Source organism: Cyprinodon variegatus, unplaced genomic scaffold (genome assembly GCF_000732505.1).
Source record: "Cyprinodon variegatus isolate N-32 unplaced genomic scaffold, C_variegatus-1.0 Scaffold450, whole genome shotgun sequence".
Lineage (NCBI taxonomy): Eukaryota > Metazoa > Chordata > Actinopteri > Cyprinodontiformes > Cyprinodontidae > Cyprinodon > Cyprinodon variegatus.
In genome coordinates this window covers 87570-110961 of record NW_015150903.1, presented here as the reverse complement: position 1 = coordinate 110961, position 23392 = coordinate 87570, and the positions used below count along the sequence as shown (strand labels likewise).

The 23392-nt window shown below is 36.0% G+C and overlaps 1 protein-coding gene across 1 annotated transcript in view; it reads right to left on the bottom strand.

Annotated features, from left to right (window-relative positions):
- Positions 1-22719, bottom strand: part of ghr (growth hormone receptor) — a 38217-nt gene extending 15498 nt beyond the window's left edge. Inside the window, exons 1-2 of the mRNA XM_015389144.1 lie at positions 22368-22719; positions 12218-12336 (exon numbers count right to left, since the gene is read on the bottom strand). Of these exons, the coding sequence (XP_015244630.1) occupies positions 12218-12332 (115 nt within the window). The 5' untranslated portion in view covers positions 12333-12336; positions 22368-22719. The remainder of the gene's footprint in view (positions 1-12217; positions 12337-22367) is intronic.
- Positions 22720-23392: the final 673 nt, after the last annotated feature.

Here is a 23392-nt window from a genome sequence, read left to right as displayed (position 1 = left end):
AAGGCTAATCATGTTTTGGGTGTACTATTCCTTTAATGATAGTGGGTCACAAAATTTTAGCTCCAGACTTTTGGGAGGAGATAATACATTTAAAGTGAGTTCTAACCTCAAACTGAAGGGTTGTAGAGAGTTTAAGCTAGTGCAAAGATCCATGCACGAGAGCTAGAAGTCAGTACTTTTCCATGCAGAATTAAAGTCCAGTGAAAAAGAAGCTCTCGACATGAAAAACCATGAAAACAAAAGCCTGTGGCCAAAGAGGAAAGTGTGGTCTGGTATTACTTTGATTTTAGGCAATTCTGTGCAGTCCCAGGTATTAAAGTTACTATTTACCTTAATAAATTTTATCACTACATTAAGCACCAGTAAACTAAACAAAGGCTTAGATGCGTCTGAAGTCAAGCCCTGCCGTTGTTTAGCCCTCTGCCAACTACTAGCCTCTGGACCCTCCTGGTTCCCTCCCTCGGCTGCAAGCCTGAATCACGACACAGGTACAGACCTGCTCAAATCCTCTGACAAGATCAACCGCATCCTGGCTAACCAAACTGTCCCTCTCTACAGAGAACCCTGTGTGACCAGTCCCGGATCTGTTTCCCAGCATCTGTACATTAACATTGTCTTTGTTTTTAATAAACAGTTAAACTTTTCATCTGCCTCCTTGTGTGTTATGCATATGGGTTAGGAACCTAATCCCATCATGACAAATTCAGGCTTAACAATAAAAAAACTGCATTTTAAAAATTTTTTATCTTTCTACAACAAAAGGTAAATGCAAATTTTAAGGCCAGGGTAAACTTGTGAAACAGAAAGCTGCAAAGTTTTAATCTTTATTTTTATGTTTTTTTTTTTAGCTTGCGTGTACTCCCTGTTTTTTTTTTTTTTTTTAAGCTTTTAAAATTTAGGACCATTTGCGAGTTCCACTGATGGAAAACAAATTTTTTTTCTACTCCTGCTCACTGCCATTAAATGATCCACAGCTGAAAGCCTTTAAACAAGGGAAGACAGCTAATTTTGTGCGTGTGTGCTTTCACTCCCCCTAACCCATCCTGTCTGTCCATATGTTTCTGCCTGTTACTAAAGGCTTAGCAGGCAGCTCAGAATGATAAACAGCTCTCAGCCTCACCTTCACCAATCACCAGGCCATGCACAGGAGCTAGGAAACCATTAAGACTAAAAAATTGTGTAAGAAGCCTTAATCGGGCTCAGCCACTGCACTAGCTGGTAAACAGCACTAAAATGGTGCGAAAATCTGATCTGGACTTTTCAGCTATCCTACTTTCAAACCTTTAACTCTAATGAGTGACAAAATGAGCCTATGACGTGGTGGATTACCAGCATTTCCACCTCATTTGAAGAAATAAGCTGATGTTGGGAGAAACTGGATGGGATAGAGAACAAAGGTCAAAATTACTTAATGTGTGCACAAGGATAGCCAAATACAAGCAAGCAGGAGGTTGCAAAAGAGAATACATTTGTCATTGTGCAACATGCTAAAACAGAAATTCAGATGATCTGGAAGAAAATTCTAGAAATAATTTCAAATAGCGATCAATCAAATGCAGATCTATTTTCTGAAATCTGAAAGATTTCTTGCAGCAATGCATTCAAAATTGTATATGTGGAACATTTACTTTTTCAGTAATTATGGTTTAGAACCTGTATGCAAGTCAGGTTTAGCCATTAAGCTGATTTTCGTCCTTGGTCCCTTGCAGGTTAAAAATATAAAACAATGAGAGACAGTAAATATAAAGAATCTGGTTAGGGTGAAACTGAGGCTATAAACATCTTCTAAAAAACTGTGTATTTTAAAACAAAATAAAATAGTTTGAAGATTTCCTTTTAACTTTAAAGGAGTCAAAGGAGGAGTTACAGGAGTTCTCTTATAATGCTGAACCATAATATTTACAAACTTTCACCAGTTATACATTAAAAATACAGAACTATTTGTAGAGACAGCTGTTAAACCAATAAAGCAATGTGTAAACAAGATTGGTTCAAGAACTGAACCATGTGGGACACCAAAGGTTGGAAAAGGTAGGAGGTCTTGACCCCAGCCAAACAAAAATGTTGCTTTCTGTCTGACAAGAGCTATTTCATCTGAACAATAGTTTCATAATGAAGCATAATATGTGCCAACTTCAATAAGCACGACTCACAAATGACTGAATGAAATACCTCATTTAATTTAAAAAACTACCATTCATAGCATTGGGATTTATCTCTACATTAATCAAAGATATTGACAATAACATGAGATGATATTATCTATCAAAATATCTGATTTAATAATCTTATATAAACTGGATATAAATATCTATAACAATTTCACCATATTAGCCTTTGCTTCAACAACATCTTTACGTATATCTGCTTCACCCCGGAAATTTGTAATAAAAAGATTAATTAACAGCCAACTTATAAGTAAAATTCATGCTCTCTGTTTAAAATTCAAATTAATTAACAGAAATTATCTTAGCCAATGCAAGATAATGTCTGTACTGTTCGATTGACTATACTTTACTGTACAACAGGCAGAGAGAAGAGGTTAAAGGTCACACTCATTCAAAGCTTGACTCAAATCTGATCTAACATACACCACAATTGTTTTGTATTTTCCAAAGATGTCCAATCAAGAATAGGGCTGAAAAATACCTATCAATCGATTATTGAAATAATCATCCACTAATTTAGTTATTGATAAATCATTTACTGGAGTATAGAGACTCTAAAACATGCCTTTAGCTGACAGAACAACCCGCTTAGAGCAGTGATTATACCACAAAAATTTTCTTTAAGGAATCTTTTGCAATCAGTTTATTAATCGATGAATTAAAAAATAATAAACAGATTAATTGATAAGCAAAACAATTGTTAGCCAAAGCCTTAATTGAACTAGAATAGAACTATATTTGCTTGATCACTCGATTAACTCCATATGGAAACCTGTATTTAACAATTTGGCAGAAATTCACCTTGCAGACTGGGAATTGAGAGTAAATATGAAGTGATAGACTTGCTTTAAACTGCAAGCAGAGAATTTTGCAATAATCAAATTTGATGAAAGTGTGGATGATTAATATTTGTCTTGCAAACAGTCTGAGCTGTGAATCTCTGCAGCTCCTCCAGAGTAATCATGGACCTCTTGGCTGAATCTCTCCTTTTCTGACATCTCATCATAAGTAGAAAGAATGTCTTTGTTGGTTTTAAAATGTGGGCTAATGTTTTGAGTTGTTTTTAATAACAATTCACCCTCAGAAAACAATAAATAACTTAAGAACACTAATGGACACTGTTTCTGAATTAGGTAACTTTAAACAGCTGTTTAGATGCACTGGATTTGAGAGAATTTAGTACTTGCACAAACTTAACATTTCATATTTTTTTTATATTTTTCTAAAAACTCTGAAACTATGTTGTATATTTAGTGAAAGTTTGTCATTGTAGCATGTAAAATGTGGGTATACATAGTTTTTAAAACTGTAAATTTAAAGCCAATTATTGTCCTGGACTACAAAACAAATCAGCAGCTTCCTGCACACAGCGAGTACCATGAAAAAGCATTTTGTATAAAAGTAGCAAAAGGCCTGCAAAAGGAGTGTTAGTCATCAGCAATTAAAAAAAGAACAAGTTAACAACCAATGTAAAAACAGATATAAAGTACAGTTACAATTCGACTACATCTACTTGAAGCACTAATGGGCCTTTTTGCGCAATAGCCAACAATAGCCGAAAAGTAAAAAAACAAAAAGAAACTCTTATGTAAGTGTATGAGTTTTGGTGCTGCTGATCAGAACAGAGTCTCCACTGCCACCACATCAGCCTTGCCAGATGTTTGCATACTGCAGCCCTTTCCATCTTTGTATGTGTGAGCATGAGTATTTAACTAAACAGATGGAGAAATTGGCAGCACAGACCAACTCTGTGCTAAACGTGGACAAGCCAAGTACTACATTATATTGTTGCACCAATGCCAATCACATACACAATGGCCCACATTACTTACACACACACTGCTTGCTTCTGTAAATACAAACTGGAAGTTTATATATATAAATATAGCATTCTTCTCTAACAAGTAAAATTCAAAAATTATAAGTAAACCAAACAATACACCTGCTGGGAGGAAATCGAGAAGGATTGCAAAGAAGTAAAAGGAGTCAGCTGGAATGGAGCTGAAGCTGTTAAATAGAGCAGAAAAGGAGACTGAAGGTGACCAGAGTAAAGAGGGTTAAAGGTGGCTGTAGGGAACATGATATAAATAATGTATGTCAACAAGGGATATAAATATCTACCAAAGTGCTCACACAGCTTCATGCTGAATGCACACCTTCAAAAGAAAAACAGGCAAGGGATTACAATGTACTATTGTTTAATTCCATGAATGCATCCTGCCTGTCTTGGCCACACTTCAACAGGACCGCAAGATAACAAGCTGTCGCCGCCATTGATCCCCAATGATTTTCAACATCGCTCCAAGCTTTGAAGTCAAGTGCACGCTTTGCTCCGTTTACCCTTGCAGAGACTCAGCAAGCTGTTAAAAGGTAAAGGAAATAGACTAACTTGAAATAATTATGCTGCCTTATCTCTCCTAATGTTATTAAAGTCCACAAAACCAACATAGTTGTGTCTTACAGGATACTTTATCTCTTCTCATGAGAATTTGAGCTTTAAATATTTTAACTTGGTTAAAAGTAAATTTATGCTTTTAAAAACAGTAGCTTCTTAATCTGTGGCAGATCCATGATTCCTTAATGAGTCATCAAGACTTTAGCTAAGTTCATATAGCAGACAAATTTGAACCAATTCCGTTCTTTTTCCATTCTCAGGTGAATTGTTTTTTATACGTTGTGAAACACTTTCTGATTGGCTACACGTTACACTTAACAGGTTGTTTCCTTGTCTGCACTCAGGAAACAACACACATTAGTATGCATGGTCCTTATGTCTTTCCAAGTAGATCACGATTATGACACCAGACATACAGTAGCAGGATTATCTCATAATATCTGTGGAGCAATCCTCATAATTGAGGCCTCAAGAAGGGGAAGGACACAATAATAGTTGCATGATCAAGTCATTAGTCATGCCATAAATACAAATCCAGTATGTACAGTAGTAGTAATTCAAAATATCCCCTCTTTCCTAGTCCCCTACAATTCTACTTTTAAACATCTAAAATATTCTTTCTGTCATGATTCTTGGACATTAAGGTCTAAAGTGAAGCGTGATCACCAGGTCAGACCCTGTAATTCAGTAAAAGGGTGGAGTAAAAGTAAAAAAATTTGCACGCCCATGGGAATGCCATTCGGCTGGCTTTTGACAGGAAGGGCCATTTTAAATTGCTGCTACTGTATTAACATATTTGTTCTTTATGAGACTCAAAACACATATTAAGATCTTGTGGGCTTTAAAAGTGCAACTGTATGGAATCCCATGATCTAATAAAACACTTTTGTTTTTCCATTTTCTACAGTTCTTTAAAAAAATGCTTGAGTGAGAAATCATAAGTTGAGATAGTGAAGCAGATAAAGTAAAGAAGAATCACAGAGTAACCAAAATGTTAGAAAAGCAAAAATTGCAGCTAACACCTGTTAAAAGCATTTAGTAAAAACTACTTAACAAAAGCTAAATTGCAAGAGAAAAACTTGTTGAAAAGTGAAATTAAGCTATTAAAGAAGAAAATATTGAAGGATTTGAAAATGCGGGTGAAATGCCCTATTGAAAAGGCATGCAGATATGCTTGACAGCATTCACACAATTAAAACAAAAAACAAACAAATTATGTTTCACTATTGTATTTGTGATGCATTGTATAAACTGGATATGTTCATTGACTGTTTAAAAACCATAAAAGAGTTTACTTTACCATTAACATTATGACTACACTTCATTCTGATTTATGAATTTTAGATTCTCTGTGTTGGGGCTGCAAAGTATTAAAAAAACATAATGCACTAACATTGTTGAATTCTGTGAGAAATGTTGAATGTTTTTTTATGGATGCTCTTTGCTCTCCATCATGATGTTGGCTGCATTCCTGACTTTTATCATCTTTTTCTTTAAGATCCAGAAAAAAACAGGGTCACAGAGTGCAGTCTGAGCCCATTCCACTGGCTAAAGCTATTATTTGTAAGCAGAGTTTGAATGCAAGGCACATGAAGCATAACAGAGTATAAACAGACATTTTAAACTGGGAGGCTGTACACAATATTGTAAAATGTGATACATCTGATCAATGCTTGTTAAAGTGTATTTCAGAAATGGACAAGAAATTTCAACCCTTAGTGTAAAATTAACCTACTTTGGTATAATTGCATTTATACATTGATATAAAGCTAGATGAGCAAACTAAACTGCTACATGTTCCATGCTGCTTAAGATGACTGTACATTTAGCTTACAAGATAAGTCTCATTATTAATAGTTACGGTATATCATTTATTGTGAATTGTGTGTTGTTTTTTTTTAGTATTTATTAAATAGATTCTATGTTGAAAACTTGACTTTTTATCTTTCAAAATTCATCATAATACAAGCCATTCAATAAGGAACAAACCCTTATTTTCTTCTGTCCATATCGCCCCGCCCGACCCTCATTTTATATTTGCCTGTCACACTCACAGCTCTTCTTTAAAGGAGGTAACAGAGAGTTTGTGAGCCAGAGACACTGAACTTAAACTTCTGCACAGTTACTACTGGTTACCACCAATGTGGCCACAAGAACACAGCCTCACTGGGACCGGCCTTTGAATCCCCCTGAGACACTCAGACAAGAACAGATCAGAGAAGAGTCACAGCAAGAGCAAAAGCAAGTCTGTGCGGACAGAGCCCAACACTGCCTGTAATTACTCTGGTAAACCTTTAAATATAGGGAAGCATCTCAAGACATGTACCGATTGCTTGTTATGTGGCTGGTATGACAGATTTTCAGGGAGATCAGCTTGGTTCACAGGTGAGACAGAAAAGCTTACTTTAAAGTTTATAATACCAAAACCAGAGTTCAGTAAAGTGATATCACCATTCAATGATGTAGTTTCAAAAAGGCGAATGCTGTGTGTTTGTTGTCGCAATCGTATTTATGATGTTTTAACGGTTGTTGGGGGAACCAGCACTGCATTACTGGAGCGCACTCTGGAAACAATTTGTAGATTGGAAGAAGGTCGGCCAGTCAAAGTGTTTAATAGCCTAACCTCACCCAAGTTTTCTGTGTTTTGCTTAAGAAAAAGTTAAGCTCATTCTATGCAGATACAGGCAATGCAAGTTAAAAAGGCAGAAATCAAAAAAACCTGAGATCAAAAATATCAAGCTCAAACACTTTATCACAATAAACAAGAGAAGAAAGACACTTTTTTTTTAATTAAAGAAACATTTTGTTTAAAGCTACTACATCAATTAAAGGGGTAGTATAAAGTATTAGTGACATCTAGTGGTAGCTAATACCAAAATATCCTCTTTTTTGCATATTAATGGAAATTCTAATCAAAAATATTCACTCAAAAAAAATCAAGTTGTAATTTCTGGTATTATTTCCACATAAATTTACAGCCTGTTTGATACAGCCTCACTATAACCGTTATACAGTTGCTACTCCATGAAATATTAAAAGTTGCAGTGTTGGAAGCACTATAATGACTCCGGGTGTAAGAGTTATCATATTTGTGCTGACTATATCCAGCATAGATCCATATGTTGGATAACTGCACGTACCAAACAAGTACAAACTTCTTTTATCCCTGATCTAATACAGAATGTTGAAGTGCAGAAATGGTTTAATACAGGTTTCTCGTGCAGCTATGGTGGAGAAAGAAAGGTGGGCTATCATGGCTAAGTCCACCTGCATGAGTGGATGCATTTTTACATAAGCAATAATGACTATGCACTTAACTGAATTACTCAGCTGAAACAATGTTGAGCTGAAACCTCAGCTTAAATCCTAACCCATCTGCCTCCATCCTTCACCCGTACCAAAATGCTGTACAGCCTATGAGAAGAAGAACACACTGGCACTGTCCTGACGAATCCCTCTGGCCATTAAGGATTTATCGACAGCTGCGTTTTTATGGCGCATTCAAGAACAATAAATTCTTCCAATATCAAAACCTTAAAGCGATATAAACCTATTTTTACTCGCAAACAACTGCAGTCTTAATCCATCCATCCATCCATCTGAAATGTAAGGTGTAAGGGGAAAGTTAAGATATGTATAAAGTTAGGATGTCCACATAAGACTGCTACTGACAGTTTTTTGTTTTTGTTTTTTTTGTCTGTTTAAGCTACTTTTTAATGCATTTGGGGGATTTGGGGAGGTAAATGGGGGATGTTTTTATAGACAAGGTTGCAGGGGAAGAAAAAGACTTGTATATTAGGACATCAACTGCTCTAATTGTTTACATTTCCATCACTTTTCAATCACAGTTAAGAGATCTTAATATTTGCCTATAGATCCCTTTTCTAAAAACTCCACGAAGAACAACACTTTATAATGGATTTTTACTTTGCTGGGAACTATTTAAGCTAAGTGAACTGTATCTGTCAATAAAATATGATAGTGATAAAAACACACTTTTAAGTGTGTGCCAAGCTAAGGAATGAAATATGGAGTTCTAGCAACCCCAAAAATGCTGGCTATCTCCAGGGGATTCCAGTGGTATGTCAGCAGATGTTTTTTAACAAAGCCACACAAAAAACAAAGAAGCGCTTTGACAAAGTGTTGTTTTGCTGTCACAGCCTGCTATAAAAAAAATATGTCAAAATCAAGTATAAATAAAACAGCTGTTTGTATTTACCAACATATTGTAGACATAGAAATGTTATGAATATCTAGATGTTTTAGTTGCAAATACTATAAACATGAAAGCATTAGGCTTTAATAGTGTAACACAAAAAACAAAGAAAGTAAATTACCACGCGCTACCAACTCCCTCGCCTATTAATAACTTTAAAAACCTTTTGGGTATGCAATACCTCTCTGTAGCTTCAATGACACATGCTATGTCATGACACTTGTTTGCTCTTTTCAAAAGAGAATACCAGACAGATGTTTCCACAGTAAAACACTTGACGAGATTTAATCATGATGAGGCCAAATCAATAAAATCAATGATCAGTTGCAACTAATGCAATATTCTCTGAAAGAAGAACTTTTGTTCTATTGCTAAATGCTGACAATGTTATTTACTTAAAGGAAATGCTGAACTTTCAGTTTAAGACAAAGCCCAATTTTTATTTTCAGCAAAACTAATCTAAAATGCAGGGTGACCAAAAAAGTTAAAAGATTATTTTCGAGGCCAACACAGCAAATTCCTACACTTTTCTGACACATTAACTGTCAACACATCTAAAAATGTTTTAATTCCTGACCTGAACAAGATGAGTAAACAAGACTCAACTTTATTCAAGTTGAACTAGGGCCATTAGTGATAAAGGTTAGAGGAGATATTTGGTGCTTATCCTTCCAAAACCTCCTAAAGCTTTAAATTTAAAAACTCAGAAACATATAGAATGCAGCATCTGACTACCTTCCCATAAAAATAATTAATGCATACTCTCTGTCAACAGAAACAGATTTATAATTGTGCAGTTGTTACTTTTTGTTCATAAGAATTGCTGTCCTGGCAGAGGTGGAGTTTAAATAAGCAAGAGCGCCAAGTTTCTAACACTTTACCTAACGTCAACTGCAGCTGCTTTATTTGCCAAGAGAAGATAAGCAGCTGGTGATGTAAAAAAAAATAGATCATGACAAATCATTTAAAATTACTTCAACATGTGATTTGAACATTATACCATAAAATCTGACTAAAAAGGAACAAATCTGTTAAAATAGTAAATAAATATTCTCACCATTAAAGTATCTTTTGATTCCTTTTCAGCACTCACTCTTATTTAGCAGAAGTCAGGTACCACATCACATCTTGATGTGGGATAGTTGTGAACCAAACCTTGTGAACATTCTCCACATTTAATTTGGGACATGTTTTGTCTACGTGCAATTAAATTTAGATATATACTCTAGCTAACTATCAAAATATATCTATAATTGTTTCTTTTTATTAAGTCATGTTATTTAAATTTATTTTTGGAGCCACTGCCATACAGATAAAAATAAAAATCCATTTTCAGTATCATCTTGGTAGCAAAAACCAACTTTTGGGTCAAACGTTACTTGTAGTTAAAAATGTTCAAGATCTCATTCATGATGGATGAAAAAAGTATTATCACTCTACCTGAAGAAGAGTGATAGCAGAGCATAATGCTACTGCAATCCTGTTACACTTTGACAGCTGTGTTATTTAAGTGAGAAAGGTTGATTTGTATGGCACAATTCAGTATATGGACAGTTCAAAGTGGTTAACATGAATTAGACAATAAAATAGAAGAAAAGTAAAAGCAAACACAGATAAAAATATGATTAAAACGGGTAGTAAAACAAATAAAACAGTTGGACAACAAACTTAAACTAATAATACCTCAATTAACAGTTTAACTGCTCCAACAGCTCTAAACAAATTAGTTGTAACATTGACCTAAAAGAACTTTCAGTGCTTGTACCCCCAAACACCAGGCATCATTAAGACATTAGTTTTCAGGCTAAATCTGGTCGATCTGTCATAGTTTTGATTTAGTCCAAAAATAGTTGCATCCACATATAGTTTTTTCCAAGCATCTAGCCAACGCTCTTATAAGTTTATACTCACCTGGTGACATTGTGATTAGTAATATGCACAGTTATGGTAACAGATTTTGTTTTTTTTATATATATAATCAGAGCCAAGGGGAGCATGTAGATGTTGAAAAAGAGGAGCTCCAGAATGGAACTTTGAGGAACCCTGCATGTGATATTAATATCTAATAAAATTGCGTGATCAACAGTATCAAGTGAGGCACTGAGGTCCAATAATACCAGCACTGTGGTCCTCTAGATTTTAAATGTATACGGATGTCATTGAACATCTTAATCAGGGCAGTCTCTATACTGTGGTTGGCACGGAAACCTGACTGGAAGATATCAAAGCAGCTGGTCATTGTTAATAACTCATTGAACTGTTGAAACACACATATTTCAATAATCCTACTGATAAAGGGAGGTTTGGGATGGTTCTGTAGTTCTGCAGGACCAATCAAGCTTCTCTTTTTGAGCAATAGTTTAACAATTGCTGTTTTTAAGCCCCGGGGGGAAACATCTGGCATGAGTGATGTGTTTATGATTTGAATCAAATCAGACTATAAGAAATTTTAAAACTTCTAAAAACCCATGGCTAAAACATAAAGACAGGAGGAAACATGCAGTTTATTTGACAGAATTGGGGCATTTGAACAGAATTTATTCGAACTACAGACAGTATGGGTACTGGAGTGGGCGTCGATATGTATACTGCTTTTCTTATATCTTGTGCTTTCTCAGTTAAAAACTCTGCAAAGTCACTGCAGGCCTTTTTCAAAGAAGGTTCATCGGCCACAGAGACAGGAGGGTTTGTTAACCTTCGACTGTGGCAAATAAGGCTCGAGCATTGTTGGTGTTTTTGTTGATAATCTCAGAGAAGAAAGATGCTCTTGTATCTTTTAGTTGTAAATTATATCTTAGATGTTTCCATTTATAGGGCCTGTTCTTAAAAAAAGAATTCCATTAAGGACTGATCAATTAAATGGGGAAAATAAATATAAGCTAGTGCTTTGCGGATGATCTAGTGACAAGGTAATTTAGCATTTTTTCCCTTCCCAAAACCACAAATTAACAGTAATTTTAAAGTTCCTACTGCAGTAGCTTTGTGGCTTACAGATTGGAAGTGGTAAATTGCATAACAACCCAGTTTGCATCCCCAGGCAGAACCACCATCCCTCAACCTAATTATTTCAAATAATCCAGTGACAACTCGATTAGTTGGCTGAACATCGTGCATTGGTCTGTCCCTGGACTTTGACAGCAAAGCTCCAGCCATATGTTTACCTTAGAACTACTGATCATCAACAAGTGAGGAAAGTGCAACGTTTGCTCAACAGTGAACTTTTCCACATGCATCCGAGCAAACACAGCATTCTGCAAATGATGTCTGACATAAGTGTGATAACAAGTGTCAACAGTATATTGAGCACAAAATCGGAATCACATCAGTTAATATTTGATAGGACACACACTGACAATCTGATGAACTGTCTGAAGAACCGTTCGTCCCCAGTATCGTACCATTTCTTCTCAGTATTCAACATGAAAATTAGTAACTCACCCGATGATGATCTTTGGTCATGATCCATGAGAAATGCAAATCCTGGAGTGGGGAGCCAATCCAAAGCAGAATTGAGGAGTACAAGCAAAATGATGGAGGAGAGCGAGACAGTCATGATGCTAGAGAGGGAAAGAGAGAGGAGGTGAATGACAGAGGGACAAACACAGTGATTGTAATTATCAGTTAAACTTCACAATGCCACATCTATGTGAAAACTAACCCCCCTTCATCCATTAGCTCCCTCTTCTCAGCCTTCCTGTGAGTTCAAATTGTGGTTGGCTATTTTATTATCAGCTGGTGTACATGTAACCCAACACGGCACAGGAGCAATGCACAATAATTGGCCTTTTAGTTTGTTATTGAAGAACTTTAAAGATTAATCTATGAGGCTGTTTTCTGGAACTATTCATTGAATTTTCAGCTAAACAGCAAATAGAACGTTTCACATTTAGTCTTACAACCACAAACATTTATGTTTAAGTAGCTGTAAAGTGGAAGGAAAATTTACATGGTTTTAACGCTGTATGCATGAACCATGAAATAATTGTCAGAAAATTCCTTTAATGAACATACTAACAAATAATAATAATAATAATAAAAAATATATATATATATATATATATATATATATATATATATATATATATATATACACACACACACACATTTCATTTAAACGTCACAATTTTAATAAAAAAATCTCTGTTCAATTTATAATGGATTTTCTGTTCACTTCATAAGTCGGATTGTATACATCAGGTAAAAAAAATGAATTAAATTAAAAACACACTGATGATGAGAAGGGTTGTCAAAAACCCATGAATGCTACACTTGGCATTACAACAAAATGTTTAAAAAAAAAGAAAACTGAAAATGCGTCGTGCATTTGTATTCAGCCTCTTTGAGTTGTGATTTCTAGAACAGGGATTTTCATCTGGTGGTTTAAACTATTGTAATACTTTATTAATTCATGTTTTTGCCTTTTCCTCTTAATAAAAATATGAGCTTTTTATTTCACTTGTGGTTAACTTTCCCAAATGTTTCTGATGGAAAAAAAAAGTCACCATGTCAATTCTTCCCTTTTTAAATTCATAGCTCCACTTAGCTTTCAGACGGTAATATTATGTCCCTGTCCGCCTTCTCCCATTTTAGATTCACCAAAAAGACTGCTAATACTTGCATACTTGTCGACAAAATATTGAGTTGCATCCAAATATTAAAATTACTAAAGGAATGGTGTGAGATAATTTATATTTCAGATTTGGCTCTACATGTTGCTTTTATTTTTGATTAGCTCAATTTTGACCTACATTTCTTGGTCAGGAAAATTGTGATTAATAACAATCAAAATTGTCATTATAATTACTCATGGTAAATTATAGCATTTTTGATCAGTTATTTACTTCTAACTGATACAATCCAAATAAGAGATGCACCATTAATTTGGAGGAAATCATGATCTGCCAGTTTTTATTTGTTGGACTCTGAGTTGTGCTGAAAGAGTTAAAAAACTGAATCAGAAGGTCACAACTCAAAGAAAATCCATATTGGTCAGGAATGGTCTAACTAGTACACCTCCTAAAAAAACCGTCAAATCTCCTACACAGTTCCATTTGAAACTTTCTCCACTGGTAGCGGTTCAACCTCTGATCAGACCAGTCTATTTTGAAATATTACCACTTATGACACCTAATCCAGCACTTATACTTAAGGCTGAGCTCCTGCATTTAGATCCCATTTATCACAGAACCTCATTTGTCAAATCCTAGTTCTGTTTTATATTCAATTCAACCATGTAAAGATACAATTTAAATGCTTATTAAGCTTTGGTACCAAGTAAGTAGAATAAATACAGCTCTTGAAAAAATAAGCTATAATTTTCAATTCAATTTATTTATATAGCACCAATTCACAACACATGTAATCTCAAGGCACATTACAGATACAATTCTGCCAGATCATACTCATATTGGTTCAAAGTTTTCTAAGGAAAACCAGTTGATTGCATCAACTCATTGACTCGAAGGCAATCCCTCACACCAAGCATGCTTGTAGCGACAGTGGAGAGGAAAAATATATGATATAAAATAGAAATATCAGAATGAAGAATAGAAACGTATGATTTCGTCTGCCTACAAAGTGCAAATAGCAATGAAGTCACTGTTTGTAAAAGAAAAGCAAAAAATAGAAACAAAACTAAAGGGTAATTTACAAAAGATGCTCAGTCTTTCAAAAACCACACTTCCAAACAAGCCCGTCCCAGACACTGCCAACTAGCCATGCTATTCTATTACAACAACACTCAGAGGTTTGCTGTTTGTTATCCTTTTCAAATAACTGAATATTGTCAACAACAGAGAGAACCCTCCATGGTCATTCAGAATGTGCTAAAGGACAAGTTCTACAAGAGAAGTCCAACCTCTAAATTTAGGCCGAACCTTCAGTCCACACCCTTAGCTATTTACAGCTGCGCTGCTTAAGCTTGCTGGGCAACCAGCAACTCTGAACGTGGAGCACTGGTCTCTGCCAGTGTTTTTCCAAACTCTGATGCTGAATCTTAACTTTGTTTCAAATTCAATTGTTTCCTGTTCATTGCACCTTTTTAATTAGTAATAAAAAAAAAAAAAATTAAAAAAAAGATGATTCATAAATATGTTTACCAAGAGTTTCAGACTTTCACTGTGTAGTAAAGCTCAGGATATTGGACAACAACGTTTTTCTTTATGTTTAATGTCCGGGCTGAAGTGTACGTCCTGTGTGTGTGTGTGTGCCTGAATTCCATGTGCCAAGGGGCCACAGAAGGCCAAGTTATACAATGCAGGAATTCATGGCAGAAAGCTGTCAAGCAGCAGGCTCATCTGGACCCAGAAGAATGCCCCACTTACTTTGTGTGTTGCTCAGTTTCAGCATTGGCCATGCAATCTTTAAAATAACTCAGTCCCCCTTCCAATTAAGCTTTAATAACTTGCAAATATTCACATCATCTTTTAGCTGATGCTCTATTAATCCCACGAGAACTTTCAAATCATTTTCACACATCGCTTCTACTTGGTATTTTCTTTCAGAGTCTATTTTAATGTATATGGAGGATCTGAACTGAATAAAACGTAGAGCTTCTTTGCTCCAACATGTGGCCTCATGTTAATCCTTTAAAAGTGTCTGGAAAGCCTTTTTACGGCTGCATGTTTGTCCCTTATTTCTGTTTAGGCCAATGAGAAGCTCTCAGATTCCCAGGAAAATCGTGGGGTCCAATAAGAGAAGAGGGAGGATCAGTGAGAGCCTCCCTGGTTCCCTTGGTAAACATGTGGGGTCAACCCTTCTCCCAAAACAGTTTTCATTAAACGCACATGCATGCATGCAAAATGAGCACATCACTACCACCCACACATACATGCATGAGGGTTTATTCTAACTAAAGTTTCACTTATCACCTTGCTGCCAACAACATGCTTCTGCCATGTTTCCTCAAATTTCTACTAATCATCCTTGTTTGTTCCAAATCAGCTGAAGGGGAGGGGCTGAGGGAGTCAGAAATAAATAGGATGGTGGTACAAAGGTGAAAGCAAAGAAAATTAAAAGGTCAGAAGAGGAGAGGTCATTTCATTTCTGTTAGATTCTCTTCAATGCATCATAAAAGCATACAATCCCACACACACCCACAGAGCAATGTTGCAAGCCTGAGTTCAGCCTGAGTTTCATCTGAAGAGAACACAGGGTACAGAAATTTTGCAAACCCTGTGCAGACTACTTGTTTTAAATATGACTACAATTATAGGTGTTAAAAAAATAGGAGTGTCAATTTCTAGCTTTTTTATTCCAGCTAAGCATGTGGGCATCATAAAGAATAAATGAAATAAAATATTAGGTTTAATAATAGGTAAGAAAATCTCAGATTTTGATTTTATCCATTTTACACTCTCAATTTTACTGGTATACATTCATAGAAATTCAAGGAAAGACAATCCTAATTGCTTAGGTAGAAGGCAAGGACAAAAAACCCCCGAAGAATTTCAGCATCTGTTTTGACGTATAAGTTGAAAAGCTTAATCGTACTCGTACTCGCACTCATACTTAACTCTCGCTTTATCCCGAAGGAAGTGTTCCAGGGAGCATCCAAAAAAGATGTCCAAGCCACCTCTGCTGGCTCTTCTTGATGTAGAGGAGAATCAAGTCTACTTAGAGCCTTTCCTTAATGACCAAGCGCCTCACGCTATCTCTAAAGGTGTACCCGGCCACCCAGCAGAAAAAAGCTAATTTAATCTGCTTATATCCTGGATATCGTTCTTTCAGTCCTGATACAGATTTCATGATTGTAAGTGAGGCAGGAACATAGACTAACTGACCAAGAGCTTTGCCTTTTCGCTCAGCTCTCTCTTTACCAACAGACTGGTGCAGCATCCGCATTATAACAGCTGCGATACCAATCTGTCTATCAATCTCCCGCTCTCCCTTACTCGCAAACGGGACCCAAAGATACTTGAACTCCTCCACTTGAGGCAGGAACTCTTCTCCAACCCAAAGGGAACAAGCACCTGAATTTCTGGCCGAAAAGCCTATGTCCATTGCAAATGTTAGGATATTCTATAGTAGTGGACATAGCACCAAGATAGGAGGAGTGTGCAGTCATTAGAAGGATGTTACAACTCGCAAACTTTCAGTTAACCTGTAACATCTAGATTACACATCCATTGCTCCTGTATGTGTCCGTTCCATGGGAGGGTGTTGAGCACCGCTTCAAATTGTTTTTAAGACCTTTGAGAGCATGCGCAAGAGATCCGGCCAGAGACAAGCGGACCGCAGCTGTGCAGAAAATTTTAGTTGCTCTTTCTCTTTTTTAATTTCTGAGTTTCAACGCCCCACAGGCGTGAACATGTGTAAGTGGAGCAAAAACAGAGGATGAGAAACGGCCTGGGGGGAAACAGCCCTATTCTTTGCTCCTGTTCATCATACAGTATCTATCAAAATTAAGTGCTATGTTTCCTGTCGAGGCCTGAGTGCTAAAGACAAAGTAATTGTATCAATAAATTTCTCCTAATTGTATTTTCTCTTTGTGTATGTTTTTTCAGATTAGAATGTGAATTTACACACTCCTGAAAATATCTTCATTTTTATCTTGTTAAATAAGGAAAAAGTTGTGATTTGTGATTTGTTGGATGCAAGATATGTTTGCGCGTTCCTCCTGACCGGCTTTGGTAAGAATGAGATTTATCTTTTAACTCCGCTAGTTGTAAAACAAATCAAGAATGTGATTTGTCACCCCTGCTACTGCTGTAACGATTGGCTAAGAGTCCAATGTGGGACAATACTATTATTGCACCTTTGTGCGTTTCTTCATCATTTTCCTTGGGGAGTGCTGGACTAGTGGTTAGAGCAGTGCGCTTGTGTTCTGAGAAGATTGCAAGTACACGGTTTGATCCCCACAGCCTACACTATGGGTCCCAAAGCAAGACCCTTAACCCCACACTGCTCCCTGGGTGTCGCACAATAGCAGCCCACTGCTCCCGAAGAGGATAAAATGCAGAGATCAATTTCTCCAGTGTAAAATAGATAAAGTTAATTATGAGTATTTACTGATACCAATTTTGGTGAGATAGAATTTCAGCAAGCATTGTACATGCTATTATGCTCATTCTATAGTGTGAAGTGTTTGAAACATGATCATGTGATATTATTCAAACAGCAAAAGGTGATGATGAACAAGACATTTTCAGTCATATCAAAATAAAAAAAAGTAATAAATCTCAAGTCCGAAAAATAAGAAAAAGCTGAAGCATAAATTGTTTGAAAGCTCAACCCTTTGCAGCATCTCCTGGTATATAGCTTATATACAATATACTAGAGGAGCTTGGAGATTGGTCCCCTTTTTCACTTACCAGTGTTGAGTCTGACATAGTGGAAAAATTGCAAAGTTTCTTTTGGAAAGTAAGCCTTTATGAGCGATGCTAATGGCAACTTTTAAACAGAGCGTGCATGTGGAGAAATGGGCTTGTGCATTTTAATAACCGGTTGAGCGCTGCTAACCTCAGACAAGAGCTGAGGTGATTCCAACAAAGATTTAACATGCTTAATCCAATTCTTCAGCTGAAAAAATGACAACAAAAACTCCATATTGAGGATCCACTTTCTAGGCTTTTTTTTATCTTAGTTTTCTATATATTTCTGTCTTTGCTATCTTTAAATTGGAGCAACTATAGCCTATCCAAACACTGATAAAAACAAACATGTTAACCTGTAAAACTGAATTGTTAAATTTGACTTTGTTGCACTTTATCATTTGTTCTAAAACAAGTTTATAAAATGTATATGGATTATAGAGCCTATATAAATTAATGATATGTTTCATCATAATGACTTTTTGCATGCAGATGTAATACAAATACGTTAAGGGTTATGAAATGATAGGGTAATACAAATCAATGTAAAACAGCTGCAGTGAAAGGTGTTCAATAAGTTTAAATGCTGTTTAAAATTGACTTACATTTTTACAAAAATGAAATCAAACACAGGATGAGACTATTAATTTGGTGACTTCTACAAGATGATTTTAATTTTTAAGCTAAATTTCTTTTTGTTTATACAGTAGCTAATCCTTAGGTATAAATTTAATGACTTAAACAAATTTCTGTCTGTACTGTATGCATGTCCTCTGTGTAGATTCCTGCTAATGTTTTGGTTCTTTTTACCTTGTTTGGGGTACAATCTCCAAAGTATCTACAAATTATCTTTTTCTCACATAGATAAAGGGAGATAAAACAAGGGAGCTTCTTAGCGTTCATTTTTATATAAAAAAAACAGTGTATCTTTTTTCCTTTCCCACCAGCTGTTTTTCAAATAAACATTTAAAGAGAGAGATAACTCTTCACCACTGGATTTTATGTATGACTCAAACAAAAGACCTACAAGCTGCAGCTGCTCCTTATAGCCTATGGACAGTTTGACGTATGTTTACTTCCCTCAGTGTGCACCTATATTAGGATATATAGGCAGTCACAGGGAGTCCATATGCACAGACGCATGTATTTGTATCTTCGGGCTTATGTATGTGTGTGCGCTCCAAGCCATTCAAGCCTGGCTACTGGATGGTTCTAATGTCTCCTACTCCAATTTCATAAGAGAGTGTGGAAAACTCAGAGTCAGCACACTGGCATGAGAGGAGCCTCGACTGGAAGCAGATCAGGTCACACATCTGCAAAACCCTATGCACGACTGTGTGAGAGAGAAAAAGAGCTGTGTATGGGTGTGTGTGTGTTTGGGGGGGGGGGGGGGGTAATGCACATAAAGGAGAAAGGAAGATGTATACAATGAACATCTAAAAGCCTGAATCCAGTAGAGGTGGGGGGAAAAGTTTGCTGCAGCAATCATAACATTCCAGTGCAAATGCAGAATTCCAGGCGTTGTTCTTTGCAGACAACAAATGGCTGAGTGGGAAAACAAAATAGAAGCTAAAGGTGCTTTAAACAACTAAAACCTAGGTGTTGCACAAATTAAGAGAAATGAGGTGTTTTCAGGTTAAACCTTCCTAAAGATACCTAAAAATACAACAATCAAATTGTTTTCTAGAGAAAACCCAGATATAAAGTTGCTTTAATTTGCTCTATAGAGGCTCTATTTCTCTCTGCATCCTAGCAGCTGATTTCTGATGAGGGAAAATGCAAGTATGTTCATTCTAATGGTTTTCATAGATCTGCTGAGCTGTCAGACAACGTGTAGAACATTACAGATATTCTTTAGCAGAGACAGACACTGATGGAACAAATGTCTCATAAAATACCTTACCTCGTCTCTATAAACAACCTAGTCAGCAGCCTGTTGGGTTCTGCTATGAAACAGCTGGGCTTTATATGCTTCTGAACAAATGGTTCTTAAAATAGGTAATTGCATTCAGCTCTATCTGTATGACAATATTAAAGGTGTCTGGATAAAATCTATAATAGAAATGCAAAACCTAAAACAGTTTGCATTTGTTCCAAAATATGTCACACTGCTATTCTATTTTAACATACATTTAGTCTTCCATGCAGACGCATAGTAATAATCAAATAGATGCATAGTAATAATCAAATAAAGCAATCAACATGGCAAAAACCTCAATATCCCCAGGGATATCAACAAGACAAACAACTTAATTTAAAATAACATTCCCATCAGACCCAAAACACCAAAATTGTTTTTATGATTATCTATGAATTAAGTAAACAGAAAATGACTCATTGTAAAATATGCCCAGAATGAGAACTTAAGAGACAAATATGCAGCCTAATTTATTTAATACAGGGTGGCAGCGACCTTTCCTGCATTAGTGGCTTTAATTTGTTTGTAAATCATTTATGGGAGGCTAAATTAAGCAGCGATGAATGTTTGCAACGTTTTTAGAAGTATGTCTTCTATCGGATAAGAGTCTTGATTGATTAGATGTTCTAGTTGCACTATTTCTACTCTGTATTCAGGAAAACTTCAAAATAAAAAATGATGACTTTTTTTGAGTGAACTGAGTAACTGTTATGAATAATTGCGTAGCAGAGACAGAAAGTTCTACAATTTCACAGCAGTTAAATGGTTATTTGTCCTAATGTAAAGTCAAAACTCGACAGTGTTTTGATTTTACGAGAGTGCTTTGCAGGAGTGTTTAACAGCCTTAATTGTTTTTCAAGTCCAACATAACAACCACTATCCTCAACGTACTACTGTATATTTGGGATACATTAGGACAATTTCGCACTGTGTATGACACTAATGTGAAATGGAAGTTAAATAAAATGTAGCTTTCAGATTTTTGTTTTTTGTTTTTGTCTTCTTCATAAATAAAAAACTAAAATGTGTGGCTTATATATCATTTTAGGCCCCTTTAATGGAATAGCACTTTATCAAATTCATTGTTAAACATCTTTAGAAGTCTCCTGACTTGCCTTAAATTATGATCAATTTAAGGCAAGTCACTTATGCATAATTCTAGTAATCAGCTGCTGAAACTCAGAGATTGAGTTGGGCTTTATAAAGAAGCAAAGTGACACAATTATCCTGTGTGTTAATCAAAATCATGAACTTAAAACAGCACTGTTGGCCAAAGTGCTTCACGGTGATAAAACTGACACAACACACGTGTGTTTAGCAGATGTAGCATATACACAATACCTCCAGAATCATCTAATAAAAAAAAAAAAAAAACTGATAAAAAAATAGTTAAATTAATTAAAAACTGAGTTGAAAGCAAAGGAGAAAAATGTGTTTTAAATGAGGACTTCTGTCTGTCTAATTAGCACTGGTTAAAAGATTGTTTAGCAGCTGTATTGCGGTTACATTATTTCTCTATGCAGCTTGAGTCTAAATGTATAAGACTATTAAAATAAGAATGCACTTACACTCGTCCAATCAAAATCCAGAATGCATAAATGCGAAATAGAAAAGGGTACAATATGTGGCATAACTAGAAAACTGATGCTCTGCATCTAATCTGACTGAGTGCAAGTTTTCCTGCAAAGAATAGTCACATATTTAAATAATTAAACTTATAGTAAACACATTGAAGGTTGTTCCACGATATACTGAATTCAATGCATATGCATTTTTTTCTCAGCTCTTATTTTGCAAATAATTCTTTTAACCTGTCATTTTCTTTTAGTTTCCATGTATCCATTGTTTAATTTAATGTATGTCTCCATAACAGCAATAACAAGAAAAATATTGTAACTTGAGGTTTATGACAAAAAAATAAATAAAAATATATATATATATATATATATATATATATATATATATATATATATATATATATATATAATATAAATATAGAATATAAATATATATAACATATATATATATATATATATACTGTAAACATACTAAAGTTAGTTCAATCCATCCAAACCAACACATGGGTATTCACGTCTAGCAACTTTTAAAGAACCCTAAACTTTTATTGAATTTTTCTCCCCCAAAAAACAAGCCTCGCTTTTACTAACATTGTCTCTCCTCTGCAAACTGCAAAAGGCTGTCACGTTCATGTTTACAAAAGTGCTTGAAGGGATTTTGCGACAATCTGCTTAATATGTGTGTGTGGGGGGGGAAAGTTTGGCATTTAATGCTTTCCAAACGTGCATTAGCGTTCACAAGCGCAGAAACAATGCGTTTTGCAAACTCTGTCAGAACTTACTTGTTGCGGAGGTTTCGAGCTGAGAAACTGCAGGAACAGCCCAGAGCGACTTTTTTAGAAGTTGGTCATTTGATGGTCAGCGCCAGCTCCAACAGGCACGACTCCTCAAGCTTCCCTTTCGACCCGACTCGTAGAAAAATCTCCTCCTTCGAGGTTTTCACATCACCGAAGTAGTGAATCGGATGCGAACTTTACGCGTGGACGGTTTTCGTCTTATTTGGCGCTCATCATCTGGTCCCGTTCAGAGGGGCGCGCGTGCACTAATAAGAGAAAGACTGTGGGTGTCTGACGGCGGTGAGGCGCCCTCATCCGCCAACTATTGAGGTCTGCTGAGAGAGGAGGACCACAGAGCTGTTACTGAACCAGAATGCTGGGTCAAACCTCCAAAATAAAATACCCCCATAGCCCCACTTTACCCAGAGGCGTAGCCAGAACATTTTAATAAGGGGGGCCAGGCAATAACCAATGTACTGAGTGGTGGCCAGAACCTCAGGGTGCATCTACACTGTTGCATCAAGGAAGACCACAACATCCATATTTTAGAAATAAAGACTAACTATACTTTCCCCTAGCCTTTCCTAACAAATAGACGCATATGTTTAAACATCTGTGCTGACTAAATAAAAGATATAGTGAACAAAATTTCTGGGGCAAATGTCTTCTCTGCATGGGCGGTTCTAGATAGGGGCCAACAGGGGCCAGTGCCCCCATAGATCATGTCCTGGCCCCTGTTATGGCCCCTGTACTGAAGACATAATACTGTGCCGGAACAGACAAGGTTACTGATTTCTTTTTTTTTTTTTCTTTAAAACTCTGTTTTACTAATTATTTGATAACAATAACGTGATAGCTTCAGTGGTATTGAGATATGATCCCAGTTTTCATCTGCTAAATGTTAAAAAAAGCTGAATTTATCAGTTCATTTTTTCTAATTTAGATTTTAGCTTAAATTAGGTCAAAAATATGTAAATATGTGGCCATGGCCACCCCTGGCCTCCTATCTACCATATCTCCACCCCTGACTT